The sequence below is a fragment of the Eulemur rufifrons genome, chromosome 7 (assembly GCF_041146395.1).
Source record: "Eulemur rufifrons isolate Redbay chromosome 7, OSU_ERuf_1, whole genome shotgun sequence".
Classification (NCBI taxonomy): Eukaryota; Metazoa; Chordata; class Mammalia; order Primates; family Lemuridae; genus Eulemur; species Eulemur rufifrons.
This window is the reverse complement of record NC_090989.1, coordinates 65,829,349-65,847,071: the sequence shown is the minus strand read 5'-3', so window position 1 is coordinate 65,847,071 and position 17,723 is coordinate 65,829,349. Positions and strand designations below refer to the sequence as shown.

Genomic DNA, 17,723 nt, shown 5'->3' with positions numbered 1-17,723 from the left:
TGTCACTCAGCAGAGCATAGTGCTTTCTCTGCTGGGTTGTACCAAGGCTGGGGGATGGACCAGATGACCTCCAGCCAGGGCTTTCCCAGAATCCTTTGTTTCATCTACATCCCAATCCTCCACCCACCACACACGTGCAGACACACACACAAACACACAAACAAACACACAAATACGCATATGCAGACACATATACTGGCATCAGTAAGCCAGGCATCCTCCACTGTGTCTGTGTATTTTAAGAGTTTTCTTTCTTTTATCTGAATGTTTTATATGATACAATCACCTCAAAAAATATAAGGAAATGCACAGTGAAAAGTCCCCGGCTACCCTGTGCCAGCTCCCCACCACTACCACCACAGGTAAATAGTTTTATTGGTTTTGTCTGTATCCTTCCAAATATAAACATGTATGTGAAAATATAAGCATATATGATATATATTAATATATTCTTATTTTCCCACCTTTTAACACAAAAGGCAATTTATTGTACTCACTATTTTATACTTTGCTTTTTTCAACAAATTGATGTGGGAGATGGTCGCGTATTGACACCTCATTCTCACAGCTCCATGGGACTTTGTCATATGGATATATCACAATTTATTAAGCAGTCTTCATTTGATAAGTGGATGGGTAGTTTCTAGTCTTTTGCTTTTACAAACAAGCATTATTTGTAACCTACGTCTTTTCACTCATGCCTGTGTATATCTGTATGATAAATTTCCAGAAGTAATGGAGTGCTAGATTAAAAGGGTATGCACATTTGAAATTTTTAGAAATATTGTAAAATCACCTTCAGCATCCTTGAATTGCTCAAATGAACTTTGGGGACCTGGGTCCTTTGGAGAAGGCTCTGTCAGCATCTTGGCATTCTTTCCCCAGAAAGCTGAGGCCAGGGGACATCCCCAAGCTTTAACTGTGAGTGGAATATTAATTAGTCTTTTCTCTCCCCTCATTGCATTAGCATTTTGGCAAGCAGGTGTTTCCTTTCAGTATGTGTTCTTTGGAAAAGGCAGTAGTGGTTGAGAGCGCAGACTTGAGTCAGGTAAACCTTACTTCGCATCCCAGCTCTGCCTCTTGTTGTTTGACTTGAGCCAGTCTGTCAGTTGTGGCAATCCTTAGTTTCATCATCCATAAAAGAGGATATTAAAACCGCCTCATGAGCGCTGTGAGGATTAAATGGAATAACGGGTGTGAGGCACAGTGCTCCGTCACGGGAGCTATCGTTAGCCATGCGATGCATTGACTTTGTCTGTAGCCTGGTCTTTTTCCACTTAAAAGTACTTTTTAAGCATTTAACATCCAACTAGGTGCTGTGGAACAAATCCCTCTTAGTATTTGGGAAGCCTGGCTTCAGTTTCTGCTGCTATTGAGTTGCGATTTTGTAATTTGTTAAATCCTACCAGTGAGAAGAGGTATTTGGATTAGAATAATTGATCTCAAGACTCCCCGTTTTGCTGTAGAATTCTCCAATTCTGTGGAACCAAAAAGGACTCAGAGACAATCTCCATTTGTATCTTTCAATCTATTTTCATCCCCAAATTCAAACTTTCCTCCCCACTTTCAGGAAATATTTAGCCCATGCCCGTGGCCTCATTCATTACATGCTCACAATAGCCCTGTGGGCTGCATCTTTTCACATTAATCCAGAACACGTTGCTCCGTCCAGGCAGTGTGGGCATGTGAGGACATGTGGAGAAATGTCTCATCTTAGAAGTTAGACCTTGAGTGAGTTAGTGTGGGGGGCAGGGAGGGGGCAGGAGGCAGCAGGGCCTGGGGAAGGCTGGGCAGCAGCTCCAGTGGGCAGAATACCATACTTAGCTTGGAACGGGGAGTTGGCAAGCTGGATGGAAAAAGGGAGAAAACTTTAGGCTTCAGCTGGTCTGGCTTTCATCCCTCCACCCCATGCCTCCCCCGTGGATGGCAGCAGGTCTACGTGCACAGATGCCAGAGGTGTGCCTGCACTCGGGGGAAGAAGCTGGCCCTGGATAGGAACTCAACCCTTCCAGCTTAAACATTCTCAGACTTGACCACTGAGAGGGGAAAGGTTGATTATCACTCTTTGCTATTCTCCTTGTTTGATGGAGAAACTGGGATTAAGAGGAGGATGCCTGGTGATACAGAAAAATGAAAACATATTCCAGGGTCCCAGCCTTCAGTTCAGCTGCCTCAGATATAGTGAGAAATAAGAATGAACGTCTTCAGCCTTTCTGACTTCTGATTACTGGCAAGCCCCATTCATATAGCCCTGAGACAGGGCTTCCTTTAGGCCCCTGGGCTTGTCTTTTTGGAAGTGCCTGGGACATTCCAAGTCATGGTGGGACCCTGAGCACTGAAGAGGAAATGAAGTTTAGGCTGAGCCAGAGCCACCTGTGGCTCATCTCACCTTTGTGCTACTGTGAGAAAAATTTATCAGAGCCCATCCAGCCGGCTGCCATGAGACAAGGGGAGGGTCTGGGTATCAAGTCCCCTGATAGCACCACTCCTTCTGGCTGCCTGGGAAGGCTGGCCGAAGTCTAGAGTTTGGGGGGTAAATTCAATCCCTTGGGATCAGGTAGTCTTGCTGGTAGGTATTCACTCATCTACTCATTTATTCATTTCACTCACTCACTATTCATTTATTAAGCACACGTTTCCTCTGGCCCAGTCTTGGCCCTTGACATCCCATCTCTGGGTGGCAGCTTCTTTCTAGAAAACCAATACTTTCCACCCATAGCACTGAGAATTTTGAAAAGAAACCTACAGAACCATTAATTCTACTTGTTTAACACCTTCCATTCTAGAAAGTAGAGCATAGGAACAATTTTAAAAATATATTAAATATGTGTGAATAGAATTGAACCCATTTGAATTTATATTGAATAAGTTTTACCTCTAAAAATGTAGCAGTAATTATCTCCCAGGCTCAGATTTCTACCACTCATGGCCTTAGACGTTCCCAAGGTCACTGAATGTAATGGCTGCTTGCCTTTTCAGAATATTTTAAATTTAATAGCAAACATTTTGGGGCACCTTGTCTGTGCCAGATATTATCAGATGTAAATGGGGCCTAGAGATGCACCAGACATCTTACAGACATGTTCACAAACAACTTTAAGACAAGGCAGGCGTGATAGAAAAAGTGCAGAGACAAGGCTGTGGGTGCCCAGGGAGGGAAAGTCATTTCACAGGGAAATGGGGAGTGATTTCTCAGAACACGTGAATTTCAGCTGGCCTTCCAGGAGTGCTAGTTGAGTAAGCCAGAATTTCTCATTGTTACGATCTAGTCTGGTCATAAGAATGACCTGAGGTATTTATTAAAAATATGGATCCTCAGATTGCTCCCAAGATTTTCTAAATCAAAATCTCCAAAGTAAGAGCTTAGGAATCTATATTTTTAATAAGAGCCCCAAGTGATGCTTTAAAATCAAAAATTTTACTGATAATTTCATTGATAATTAACATTGAGGATTTACTATGTTCCAGATGCTCCTCTAAGCAGTTTACCTGTATTAGCTCATTCAGTCTTTGCAGCAACCCTGTGAGATGGTGCTGTTCTTATCTGCATCATACAGTGGAGGAAATTGAAACCCAGAGATGTTAAGAATTGGCTGAAACCTAAGAATAGAGGTGAGAGTTTAGCTTGGTGGAGAGCAATAGAAATGGAGGACAAGAGGACAAGCGGCGCCACCTGCTGGCCGTGCAGGAACCTTCCCCTGTTGGTTCTAAACATCAGTTCTAACTGCCCCCAGCGGCCACTGGCACAGACGGCCTTGCCCAGCTCAGCCCTCCAGAAGTGTGTGTCCCGTGTCCTGTGGCCGACAGGCTGTGGTGTGCTGCGCCCCATGGTATATCCCTGTCTCTTTCCCGCAGAGGTTAGTGACAAGATCCGTTTGGTCCACTACAGGTTGTCAAATAACAATTAATATGTACTGAGCACCTATTGTGTTAGGCTTGATACTTTACAAAGGATTCTACATTCCTAACAACTCTATGAGGTTGGGACAGATAAGGAAACTGGGGCTCAGAAAGGTTAACCAGCTCGCCCCAGGTCACACAGCTTGCAAAAGGCAGAGACAGGATTCAAACTCAGCTCCTTCCCCTCTTTGCAATGACCCCCCTTAGGAGTCCTTGTAAGATGACAGGCCCCGAACAAAGCCTCCCCGGCCTTGTTCAGCTGGTAGACCCACAGGCCATTGTAGAAAAGTGACCCTACTAATATCTGGGTACTGCATAAGTTACCAAGGAGATGCTTTAAATTTGCTAAGCAGTGAGCAAGGAAGGTGGGTTCAGAGGGTGGGACAGGGGAAAACAGAGGACCTGTGTAACTCGGGCAGTGGGGCCATGCGTTTGCACTGAAGGGCAGTATGCTAGCTGGCCGGGGCCCAGGAGCAGTCCTTGGCCAAGGATGCGCAGCTGTGGGCTCCAGAAGCACGGAGTTGACTGGACATGCCCAGGATCTAGAGCCTATCCAGGCAGACAGGATTACACTGCCAGCCTGGGCAAGGAAGGGGCCCAGGGGAGACAAGTTAGTTATGGCTGGAGGAAGTAAACTGATGCTATAGGCCTAGCTGGAGTAAGCAAATCTATCACAACTGTAGGTATGATGGGTTATAACCAACCACTTTTAGAAAATTTGCTGAGCTTCCTTATTATTGAAGATCTTTTTCTGTTCCTGGCTATGCAAAATAAATGCTTATGGTTACTGTGAGTATTTTAAACTTTACTTCCCTGTGGCTAAAAGATACAGCTAAGATGCAAGAATGTTCCCTTATGCATCTGTAGTCATTTGAGAGAAAGAGACTACCCAGCAGTCTCTTTTTTTGCTAAGGAGATTGTGTCTGGATTTCTCCGTTCACACCCACTTCTGAAACTGCCTGGCCTAGATGCTCCCCTGAATCCCCCAGCAGCTTAGCGGGGTCCCCCAGGCAGGAATGCAGGAGGCCTTGACCCTCCTCCTATGGTGGAAGATGGGACTCAGGAAGCTGCAGAAAGTGCCCATCACCCCCATTCCCCGGGCTTTCCTGCCAGTTCCCCTGCCCCCAGCCTCCCCCCGGCCAGACTCCCTGCCAGCCCGGCCTGCCCGGTGCTTGGTCTGACCACCCTCTGCTCTCCCCGCCTCCTGTTCCCGCAGCGTGTCAGGGGGTGAGCTGTTTGAGCGCATCATTGACGAGGACTTCGAGCTGACGGAGCGCGAGTGCATCAAGTACATGAGGCAGATCTCGGAGGGGGTGGAGTACATCCACAAGCAGGGCATCGTCCACCTAGACCTCAAGCCCGAGAACATCATGTGCGTCAACAAGACGGGCACCAGGATCAAGCTCATCGACTTCGGTCTGGCCAGAAAGCTGGGTAAGGCCACCTCTCCTGCTGTCCCCGCCGTGTAGCGGCCGGGGCTCTTTGCATTCCACACACTGGCGGTTAGAGGAACTGTACAGTATTAGAGTTAAATCAGAGACCATGAAGACTGCTCAGGTTCAAATCCTGCCCCTACCACTTACTAGCTGTGTGCCTGTAAGCCTGAAATTCCTCACCTGTGAAGGGGGTTAATACTGGCACCTACCTCGTAGATTTGTTAGGAGGATCAGGCATGTGAATGCAGGTAAAGTGGTGGAATAGTGCCTGATGATGATGACGATGATTATCCCCTCTTTTGTTTTTCACTCTGGTGCCATTAGGGACAAAACTCATGTAGGTGATGGTGGCTTCTCTCACCTGTATCATGTTATAGTTTCCAGAGCACTGTCACATAAAAAAACAGACTGTCACTGTGAGGTAGTCAGTGCAGATGTTATGAGCCCCAGTTTGTAGACGAGGATGCTGAGGTTCATGGTAGTTTTGCCCAGGAGGACCCACCCTGAGCAGGGGAAGTGCTGGGGTTGGAATAAGGACCCCGCCCACCCGGGGCAGCTCCTCTGCTGCTCCCACACTGGGCAGGAGGGGGGGAATGGGGAAATGGAAAGGCTTCCAAACCCAGCCCCGAAAGCGTTTTGGTCAGTGACCATCTGCCTTATATTCTGCCTGTGCCCACGCTGCCTCTGTAGCTCTTTGATGTCTCAGTAATTGAGGAAACAGCTTCACCCTCTGCATTCGGCCACTGTGCTGTTTGCAAGGAGCCCCAGGGCTGGGGTGAACTGACCTTTATTTCACTACCCTGCGGGGAGCAGGAAGGAGCTGGCCACGCTAATGCCACGCAGCACACGTCTCCCAGCGTGCCAGTGCTGGTTGCAGCTGCGTTGGTCGTAAGAGGAAAGTGAGGCCTCGGCTGGCCCGGTGTTCAGCAGCCCTGATGCCAGGTGACTGCACCTGCTCTGCTCCCCGCAGGGACGGGTGGGGGCAGCAACTGGCGTACAGGGCCTGCCTTTGCACAGTAACCACTAACAAATTAAACAAATAGGGAGGCCACTGGCCTCAAGCGCCAGCAGCATCAGAGCCCAAGGAACACAACGTTCAGGTTCCCTCGGTGAAGGGTTATTGTGGGAACAGTGGTATCCACCAAGGAATGGCCAGAGAACTGGGGAGTGGTTACAATGTAGCAGGAAGGGCTTAGGAGCAAGAGTTGGAGCAGAGCTTCCATATCATGAGGGCTGTGAAGTGCTTTGCTGCAAAACATTTGCCACAGGCTCTGCAAAGTTAGACAAGACCCGATGCAGCCCGTCTCCTCCCAGAGCCGGTGCCTACACCAGGTGCCTGCCTCTAGTGCCCACTAGGGGGCATCCCTGGCCCTTTATGGCTAAGAGACACCACCTTGGGGTTAAGGCCTCTCCTGAATGCCCTCCCCGCAGCTCCTGGAGGACAGCCATGGAGCTGTGATGTGCAGGAGAGCAGTGGGGTGGGGTGGGGGAGAGCGTGGCTCAGGAGCTGGACCACCCAGGCTTGAGTCTGGCCACCACTATTAACTGGGTGGGGGAATCACTTCACTTACAGGGCCTCAGCCTCATCCCTAGTAATACGGGCATCATACCCACCCCTTGGGGTTGGTGAGGATATTAAATGGGAAAATCCTTGTAAAGCTAGTAGCAGGTACATGGGACATAATGAATGTTAGAGATTATTATTAATACCAAGCATAAGTCAGAAGGGGCAGGGGCAGGTGCTTTAATAGCCCCGTGGCCCCCGGCTGCCCCACTCAGGTGAGGTGAGTGTGCAGTGTGTGGTTTCACAGCTGTGTGGATGCTCTTGTTTAACAAGGAGGCCAAATGTCTCTGTGCCATCACCCAAGGACCGAGCCCTGGGCCCTTGTCTGCGCCCCTCCCAGGCTGGGTCCAGCACGCAGATGAGGGCAGCCGCTGACCCGAGCTGGCTCTGTGCTGTGCTGGCGATTGATCCCTCTGCGTCCTGGTTTCAGAGAACGCGGGCTCTCTGAAGGTCCTCTTTGGCACCCCGGAGTTTGTGGCTCCTGAAGTGATCAACTACGAGCCCATTGGCTACGCCACGGACATGTGGAGCATCGGGGTCATCTGCTACATCCTGTGAGTGCCGGGCACATGGGGTGGGGCGGAGGGTCCCGCAGAAGGTACCCAGGCTGCACTGATGTTGCCAGGGAGCGGCCAGGGTGGGTCACATGACGATCCCTCCCCAGAGTTGGGAAGGTGTGGGCTCCGACAGGTCAGTAACCTGCATCGCATACTGTAGCCTCACACAGCTCCACACACCAGGGTCCCCACCCCAGGCCCTCACTGTCCCCAAGGCTGGCCAGCCTGGGGCCTTTGGTCAGGAGGGTGGGAAATGTGGCTGGTGGCTCCCCAAAGGAGGGAGGGAGCCAGGTCATATCTCTGGGCATCCTCATGGTCTTAGAGGACAGTACCCCACCTTCACAGGGCGGGGACCCCAACGGCCAGCCTCATCTCTGAGTCTAGTATAAGGACCAATTAATAAACACTTTTGAAGATAGTCTTCGATGGCACCAACAGACGACAGAGAGCAACACAGTAATTAGAGCTGAGAAACCAGGTGGAAAATACCACATATGAAGCTGTTTCAATTAGCAACACTGCAGAAAGAGAGGGGAGGCCAGCAGCCTCGGCCAGGGCTTCACAGACATTTGCTGCATGAATCCTCTCAGCATCTCCTTCAATTAGGGTTTTGATTCAGGTCTGGGGGACCTGAGAGTCCACATTTCTAACAGTTTCCGTGTTGCTGATGGTGCCGGTCCAAAGTCCATGCTTTGAGTAACAAGGGTACAGGACACACTCCTGGAGTCTCGCTGATTTAGTCCCTGAAGCCCCAGGCTGCAGACAGTCCTTAGCCTCAGAGGCAGTCCCTGAACTTGTGTAGCAATACGCAGTGGTAGGGTGGTCTCCCTGAAGATGCAGATATGTGTGCGTTCATTAAAAAATATTTTTGTTGGCCGGGCGCGGTGGCTCACGCCTGTAATCCTAACACTCTGGGAGGCCGAGGCGGGTGGATCGCTCGAGCTCAGGAGTTCGAGACCAGCCTGAGCAAGAGCGAGACCCCGCCTCTACTAAAAATAGAAAGAAATTATATGGCCAACTAAAATATATATATAGAAAAAATTAGCCGGGCATGGTGGTACATGCCTGTAGTCCCAGCTACTCGGGAGGCTGAGGCAGTAGGATCGCTTGAGCCCAGGAGTTTGAGGTTGCTGTGAGCTAGGCTGACGCCACGGCACTCACTGTAGCCCGGGCAACAGAGTGAGACTCTGTCTCAAAAAAAAAAAAAAAAAAATATTTTTGTTGTCAAAACAAAAGAAAAATGTAACATTTTCATAGAAAACTTCAGGAGGACCTCTAAGGATACTTTCTCAGACCCCTGGGGGCTTCAGACCCCAGTTTGAGAATGGTGATTCTGACGCATATTTGGGTTTAGGACCAGTATTACAAAAGCTTTAGCAGAAGTGACTTTTGTGCAATGTGGCTTTTTCACATGCTCAGGAGTTTTACTCTCACAGTGGCCTGTTAGGACAGGCTCACTCAGTGGAACCTGTGCCACAGGTTCTATACCCCAGACTGTCATCTTCTTCGCAGCCTGGGATCAGCCCCAGCACCACACCCTCCCCCAGATCAGCGGAGAAACCCCTGGCCCACGCATGTCCCTGCCTCTCCCAATCCCTCCCCACTCCCAGAGAAGGGGTCTGGTGAGTGAAGGCAACAAGTGCTCTGGACGTTTTGCTCCTGGCTCCCTTGGTGAGTGAGGAATGGTAGGGCGGGTCCCAGTCTGCCCCTTCCGGAGCTGTCCCCGGCCTGCACGGTGCTCACACTGATCTCTGACCCTTGAGAAGCAGTCCTTGACCAGCTCACTTGGTGCAGACCCAGCTGCCATACAGCCTGCTTGGTCCCCGGGCCCCTCTGCAGCCATCAGAGACCCTTGCCTTGCTGTTTGCCCCTCAGTCAGTCTTCCCACCACTGTGGCACAGGGATCGTCTGCAGCCACGCTCTTCACGTAGGACCTTGATTGGTCGGCCATGGCCGGGACTCAGTCCTCCTTTGGCGTTGGGGTGACTGGGGCCAGGGAAGCCCGCATGGCTGCCCACTTCCCACAGGCTGGGCAGGGCGACCAACCGTCCCAGTTTGCCAGGATACAGGACCTTCAGTGCTAAAATGGGGCCAGCCCCAGGCAAACTAGGACAGTCGGTCTCTCTGCTGGTCGGTGACAGAGCAGTGGCTAGATGCTCAGTAAGTTTTCACAGTGAACACACCTGTGCCACCTATACCCAGATCAAGAAACTAAACGCTGCCAGGGCCCTGCAGTCCTCTGGTGCCCACTCCTGCTTCTGTCCCCCAGAGGTAACCCTTATCCTCATGTCTAACGTCATGGGTTAGCTTTGCCTATTTGTGACCTTTATATAAATAAAATCATACGGAAAGAAGTGTCTGGCTTTTTTTGCTTGACATTGTGATATTCATTCATAGTATTATTTGTTGTAGATTATTTATTCTCAGTGCCGTGTAGTAGTATTCCATTGTGTGAATACAATCCAATTAATTTATCTATTCTACTTTGATGGGTGTTCGAGCAGTTTCCAAACTACCTGGGGTATTACAACATCTTGGAGTATTATAAGCATTCTGGTACATGTGTTTCAGTGAACATACTTATACATTTCTTCTGTTGGTTGGATATTTAATCTAGAACTAGAATTACTAGGTCATAAGAACACTTTATTGTAAAATGAAAGTTCTTCGAGGTGGAAGAACATAGTAATTTGGGCACTATGCTACCTTGTTTGCCTACTTTTAGATTACTTTTTTCCTCTTTCTTTTTTTTTTTTTGTCTTTTTTTATTACTTTGGAATATATTGACTATTCAACTTTTAGATTACTTTTAAAGCCAAGACCAAAGAGTTTTTGAAATGGGGAGAAGATCGTTTTGATGCTGAAGGTGTTTGGACAGGGGGTGTCAGAAGGGAGGAGGGGTGTGTGTGGCAGGGAGACTGGCTCAGGCTGGGTCAGCCCTGGGCAGCTCCTGGATCTGGGATGCCCTACTGTGAGCCACTGCCCTCTGGGGCTTTTGGGGGCTGGCCCAGTGCAGAGGGTGGAGGTCTGGGAGTCCCTCCTGAGCTCTGGCTCTCCGCAGAGAGTGGTGCTGTAAAGAAAAGTTGGAGCCACTAGAGGGCTTCTTTAAGCCCTACTATGCAGAACTCTAGAGCCGCCGCTGGAAGCACCATGGCTGGAAGCATCCAGATGAGCTTCTCTGGTGGCCCTTGTGGCATCCTTTGCCCCACTCCGCCCCTGTCTTTGGAGCTGGTTATCTGCCTGGAAGTCCCGATCAGGGCCACTTCCACCTTTGTCCCAGGGAACCCTTCCTGATCTCCTCCCTGGGGCCAGTGAGAGAGGAGAGGCCAGAGAGTTGCAGGGAAAGTTGCGAGCTGTCTCAGCAGGTTGACTCCATTGGAGGAACTCCTGCAGTTAGGCCTGCACACGCCCCGCAGGCAGATCAGAGCAGTTCCTCTTTGGGCACCAGAGACACCAGCCTGGCTACCAGCTCTCCCGGGACTTGGGCTGTGCTTTCCAGGCAGTATGGGGAAGGAGCAGGTGGGGTCTTGGAGCCCCCAGCCTCCCACCCCTGAGTCTGAAGGGAGACATTAAATTGCGTGGATACCTGGAGTTAGCAATACCCATTTGATTTCTGGCAGGAAGAGCAAGTTATTGTATTTGTTGACTGGTTGACTTTTAACAAATAATTACTATTTTTTAATAAAAAACATGTGATCCTTTATGCAAATTCTAGCAATAAAGAAAAAAAGTTGAAAAATCCCGCAAAACCCCACCACCCAGAAACAGTATTACTGAAAATTACACTCTCTGTGTCTCTTTGTCATCATGCTATGCATATGTTCCATGTTTTATTCTAGAAATGTGTTTTTTTGTTTGTTTGGTTTGGTTTAGCTTTTGGAGACAGGGTCTCTGTCACCTTGGCTAGAGTGCAGTGGTGTTGTCATAGCCCACTGCAACTTCAAAGTCCTGGGTTCAAGTGATTCTCCTGCCTCAGCCTCCTGAGTAGCTGGGGCCACAGGCGCAGGCCACAACACCCAGCTCATTTTCTTATTTTTTGTAGAGACAGGGTCTCTCTCATGCTCAGGCTAGTCTCAAATTCAGCATGCTCTTTAACAGGGAAGATGCAGGGGGAGCTGGGCAGGCCAGGAGCCAGCCGGGGCACGGAGGGTATTTCAGACGGATGGGCTTGCCAGGAAGGAGGAGCTCCCTGACTGGAGCGGTAGAGACACTGAGACCCATCTTTGCAGGATTACAGTTCCTAATTAGGAAAGGAGGTTTGCAGAGGGGGACCTTTCAGCATTCCACAGCAGAGTTGTTTGCTTTTCCTGCCATCTTTCGCAGTGCTGCTTGACTTCCCCCCTTTGCTCCAGATGGAAAATGTAAAGACCAGAAGAAGCAGGTAGCTGATACGCAAGGGCCAGGCTGCTTCTCCGTGGGGCTTGCTTAGGCCACCCAGGATCGCAGAGATGGGGAGAGCTGGGAGGCCCCTAGGAAATCTAGCCCAGGCCCCTTGGTGTAGAAAAGGGGAAACTGAGGCCCAGAGAAGGAAAAGGAGTTGCATATAACAGTGCAAACTCAGGGACTGGTGAACTCCTGCCCTTCCCTCATGGGTTCATGACCGGTAATGATTCTCTCTTTGCCCTCTTAAAACATAAATCAGCATCTTGCTTTAAGAAAATGCCATTTGCAAAAATCTATTATTCAAAAACATAAATATGTTGATTAGGGTGAGATAATTCACATTACAAAAGCTTTCTTCTCTTTATAAAACATTTCACTAGAGGTTTCCTCCCATGGCAAGCTCTCTCCCAATATTTCAAATGGGTTTTGTTCTACCAAACTCAGTGTTTGGGTACAGGTATATTTCATAAGCTTAGGCCTCCCAAATGCCAAAACTTCTCCAAAAGCTGTTAGCACAGCAGTCCCCAACCTTTTTGGCACCAAGGACCAGTTTCAAGGAAGACAATTTTTCCATAGACCAGGGGGCAGGGAGGATGGTTTCAGAATGACTCAAGCACATTACATTTATTGCGCACTTTATTTCTATTATTACATTGTATTATATGATGAAATGATTACACAACTCACCATAATGCAGAATCTAATGCCGTTGCTGATCTGCCAGGAGGTGGAGCTCAGGCAGTGATGCCAGCGATGGGGAGTGGCTGCAAATACAGATGAAGCTTCGCTCGCTTGCTCACCACTCACCTCCTGCTGTGTGGCCTGGTTCTTAACAGGCCACGGACCGGTACCAGGCCACAGCCCGGGGATTGGGGACCACAGTGTTAGCACATTGCTGTGTATGATGATGACTCATAAGGATTTGAGAGAAGGGACATTAGTGAAGCCCTGACTTGAGAAGTGGATGGCATGAGGGCCCCGGACCCATCGCAGGGGGCTCAGCTGGGGTCAGGACAGGATCAGCTACGTAATTTGCAAAATCAAAAAGATGTCCACTTGCTCAAACACTAGTAAGCATTTCAAGATGACAGCAGCAGAGCGTCAGACCAAGCATGGGGCTCATCTGAGGGTGGGACTCTGGGCAGCTACACAGGTCCAACACCCATGAGGCTGGCCCTAGGTCCGTGCGAAAGGGGGGGTGGGTTGCTGGCGTGAAGGTGAGGTGCACAAAGGTGAGAGGGGAGGCTTATCCACCACAGGTCTGGGCTATTCGGCTTTGAGATCCTTTACCCTCCCATGCCTATTTGGCTTAAGCTCTTGGTAAATGAGTCGTTTCTGCGATCACAGACAGTGATTTAAGGCAGTGGAGGGAGCCCAGAGAACGGTGCAGTGGCTCAGGTCAGGGAGGGCCTCCTTACTGTGGCCAGGCCTCGAGCTGCACTGCAACTTCCTTAATATTCATGGACATGTCAGTGTAGTGTAGCAGCTAAGAGGACAGGCTCTGAAGACAGAGGCCTGGAATCTCACTGGCGCTGAGAACCTTGGGCAGGTTACCTGACCCTGTGCTGTGCCTCAGTTTCCTCATCTGTAAGACAACATTTTAAGAGTTACCTGCATCATGGGACAGTATTAAGATTAAATGTGTGCATCTATTTTAAGCTTTTGACCCAGTGCCTGGCACATGGTAAATGTTTGATAAATGTTTGCTGCCATCACGATGATGCTGATGATGAAGGAACGACCGCCTTAAGTGAAGTAGTAGATTCTCCACTTTAGAGGAGGAAACTGTGACGCAGAGATGAGGGCGATTGCCCAAGGCCACCCAGCAAATGAAGGGGCTACATATGCTCTTTCCTCTGCCCCAGTACCTGGAAGGGAAGCTTTCTGGTTTGGTGTAAATGTCTCAGGGGCCTGAACCCACTTTGCTGATCCAAAGTCTGTCTGTTCACTGGGCTCACACCTGCTGGGCCTCACCTGTGTGCTGGGCTTTCTTCTTGGAGCTGAAGGTGCACAAAGAAGAGGTGGGAGGGAGGGGACAAAAGGGTGCAGTGATGCTCGCTATGCCTCATGACTGGTCCATGGAGAGGGTGCAGGAGGAAGGGACTTAGGGAAGATTCTGTCCTGGGTTTGGGGGACGCATAGAGGACAAGAACCGAGGGGCATATCAGCCCTGTTGTGTGCCCTGTGGAAGTCCATAAACTAAACCAAATTCCCTCCACCTCAGCCTCCCAGGCAGGTGGTGTCAAGAGGCAGGTGATAACCCAAAAGTGTGGTGAGCCACTGAGAAAAGGCAGGCCACAGAAGCCTGTGGGGAGCCACACCCTGTCTTCTTTCCACCGGTGGAGGAAAGGCAGGTGCAGAACCAACGGCGTGAGTTTGGGGGCACAGGGGGGCTTGCCGGCCCTCACCTGGGACCTCAGCACTCACTTGGGGGGCCTTCCCACTCTCCTCCACTCACCCCTGCTTTCCTGCTCTTATCTCCCCAGGGTCAGTGGACTTTCCCCCTTCATGGGTGACAACGATAACGAAACCTTAGCCAATGTTACCTCAGCCACCTGGGACTTCGACGACGAGGCGTTTGATGAGATCTCCGACGATGCCAAGGATTTTATCAGCAATTTACTGAAGAAAGATATGAAGTAATGAGTTGAGAGTCCAGTCTTGGCAGCTCCCCCACTCTCTGCACCGGGGCTGGGAGGCAGAGATTCCCTTTGCCTGCTGGAGCTGCCTCTTCCGCGGCGGCTCCGGCCAGTCCTGGCGTTCCCTGAGGAGGGGAGGGCGGGCATGTGAGGGACCCAGCCTGAGTGTGCGTGGGGAGGGAAGGGGGTCTTCCTAGGCCCCTGCTCCCTGGTGCTAGACACTATGTTCATCTTTAGAAAGAGCACAGAAATCTGCCTTGGAAAGCAACACTTGACCAGTGGAGTTGCAGGCAGTGGGGCTGCTTGTTCTGCATGCATAATGACCACCCCTTTTATTTTCTGGTTGTGGGCTGCCAAAGCCCTGCTGGAACCTCAGCCCCTCTTCAAGGGCTGCAGGGTAAGCACCCTCTCAACAATAGGAGCAGTGTCAGAGGCATCCTTAGAACCTATATGTGGCTCCTGATCATGTCCCCAGATTATTATGGCTTGGGGTGTTTTTCATATCTAAATTCCTTAAGAACTGCCTGCCTGAATATGGCCAAGTGCCTTCTAACGCTGCCCAAAGGGAAGCTGTGACCCCAGACCAGTTGGCCTAGCCCTCTCCCTGTTCCATCTCTATCCCGAGTCCCCAGCAGTGTAGACTGTGAGGTTCCCCACCTCTGCACGCTGGGGCTGCCTGAGGGGACAGTGGGTGAACAGGTAGAATAGTCGGAAACAGTGGGAGACCAGTGTGCCTGGGCCTGAGCTGTGGGGAAAGGGCAGTGAAAGGGACCAGAGCCAGGAGGTGGGATTGAGGGTGGGCCCGGGGTGTGGCTAGACAGGATGTGTTGGTGAGGACTGTCCTGGTGAGAGAGGCTGTGCACCCTGGAGAGAGCTGCCCAGGGGAAGGGAGCAGTGGGGTGTCAGGTGAGACCAGCTAGCCTGGTGGCAGTTCACCCGCTCTGTAGCTCGGTGGCTAGATGAGGCGGGGCCTGGCTGCAGGTGCACCCAGGAGCTTGGAGCAGTTTGGCAATCCCAGGGAGCACTTGTAGCCTTGCCTGAGAAGGGTGACGGAGACGGCTGGTGTGCTGGGAGAAGGGGAGGGTTGGCTGGAGGGTAGCTCCTCCAGGGCTGCAGGAGGCTCTGCCTTCCCCAGGTGACTCTGCAGCCCAGTGAGGCTGCACCTGGCTCCCCTCTGGGGAAAACGCTCATCAGAGCAGAACGCAGTTGCTACAGGGGCAATGCTGGAGAGTGTCCTAGACAGCTGGGTCTGGTTTTCCTGTTACCCACCCTCTTCTAGGTCCTTTTTAGCCAGCTCAGGACCAAACTCCCCCAGAGGCTACATTTCACACTCCTTTACAGTGAGGTCTTCTAGACTTTTGCTGTCACAGCCTATATCAGAAATGGCCACAACCCAAGGAGAATGAGGATGTTGTGGGGAGTCTAGAGTCCCTTCCAGTGTGAGGGATCCCCCACCCCCAAGGTGCTTCAGGAGACGGAACCCTCCCTCCAGTGATTCTTGTCCAAGGATGGCTTTTGTCAACCAAGCTTCATTCACTGAAGAGTTGATAAATGAGCTATTGTGTATACACCTTATTTTCTCATCTGACCTTGAATTAATTCAGTAACAGGCTGTGTTGGGCCCCTCTGTGCTCATAAAATGGACTCAACAAAGAATTGATCATATTCAAATAGATCAAGACACTAAATTCCCATAAACTCTTTTTTTTTTTTTTTTTTTTTTTTTTGAGACAGAGTCTCACTCTGTTGCCCAGGCTAGAGTGAGTGCCGTGGCGTCAGCCTAGCTCACAGCAACCTCAAACTCCTGAGCTCAAGCGATCCTCCTGTCTCAGCCTCCCGAGTAGCTGGGACTACAGGCATGCGCCACCATGCCCGGCTAATTTTTTCTATATATATTTTTAGCTGTCCATATAATTTCTTTCTATTTTTAGTAGAGGTGGGGTCTCGCTCTTGCTCAGGCTGGTCTCGAACTCCTGAGCTCAAACGATCCGCCCACCTCGGCCTCCCAGAGTGCTAGGATTACAGGCGTGAGCCACCGCGCCCAGCCCCCATAAACTCTTATACCCAGCATCTCTTCAACCAGAAATCTCCATCCATCAGCACTTTTAAAAAATCCTTTTCTATTATAAAAGTAATACATGCAAATTGTAGAAGATTTGAAGCATATGGTAAAATTTAAATTGTCCATAATCCCTTTATCTAAAGATCACTACATTTTGTACACTGCTTTCCAGTCATTTTTCTACCTATGTTACCATTTGGTTCTTTGGGCTTTGTTAGTCCTGTGACAATTAAGGTGATGGCCCTAAAATATTTCTAGATCCCCAGAGCTTTCAGAAGGATTAAACAAGTTTCAGTGCAGTTCTAAGGTTGTTGAAATTCACAGGCTATATGTAGGACATACTTACTTGAGTTGTAACAGGAAAAACCGGATACTCCACCGCACCGTAAGACATGAAAGTTCAGTGATTCTCAGAGGTTTTGTCCTAGTGTTTCACTTTCCACTCCAGACAGGGACACAGAAGGATTAGGCCTCCATGGGCCCCAGCCCTCCTGTGCCCAATGGAATTGCCCCCTACCCTGGAATATGGTGCCAGCCCTCCCCAGACATGTCAGCCTTGCAGCACGTACTCTTCCTGGACCCCAAGAGCAAGTTGCTTTCCTGGTGGTTAGGCCTTCTTGACACTGAGCTGTGCTGGGCCTAGTCAGTGTGACAGACCAAGAGAGGAAAAAGGTGGAGAGCATGGCGACCTGGTCACGGGGGATGGACTGGGAGTAGGGAGCCCTGGCCTCTGTCCCGTGTGACTGGGGACAGGTGAGCCCCCATTTCTGATCTGGCCAGTGGCTTGTGAGGTCTCCTCCTGCTCAGAAACCCTCTGATCTCTGCCTCCATCAGAAACCGCCTGGACTGCACCCAGTGCCTCCAGCACCCCTGGCTAATGAAAGACACCAAGAACATGGAGGCCAAGAAGCTCTCCAAGGACCGGATGAAGAAATACATGGCCAGGAGGAAATGGCAGGTAATGCGAGGGTCACTTTGGACTAGGATGTTGTCCCTCCTGTTTTCTTTATTCAAGCCACTTTTATTCCCAGTTTGCCCTGGCCTCACTCCAAGAAAGTGTATATTTGTTTCTAAAACAGTCTGGGACTAATTTAAACAGCTGATTAAGGTACACTGATCTGCTTAGTCCTGGGCACTGAGTCCCTTTCTCAGGGGACACTGTGTTCTTAACTACAGCTCTCC

The 17,723-nt window shown here is 50.1% G+C and overlaps 1 protein-coding gene across 8 annotated transcripts in view; it reads left to right on the top strand.

Annotated features, from left to right (window-relative positions):
* Positions 1-17,723, top strand: part of MYLK (myosin light chain kinase) — a 181,978-nt gene that overhangs the window by 153,931 nt on the left and 10,324 nt on the right. For all 8 annotated transcript variants that reach the window (XM_069475118.1, XM_069475122.1, XM_069475117.1 and 5 more), the window contains 4 exons: positions 5,117-5,334; positions 7,331-7,454; positions 14,327-14,479; positions 17,376-17,499. In XM_069475118.1, the coding sequence (XP_069331219.1) occupies positions 5,117-5,334; positions 7,331-7,454; positions 14,327-14,479; positions 17,376-17,499 (619 nt within the window). The remainder of the gene's footprint in view (positions 1-5,116; positions 5,335-7,330; positions 7,455-14,326; positions 14,480-17,375; positions 17,500-17,723) is intronic.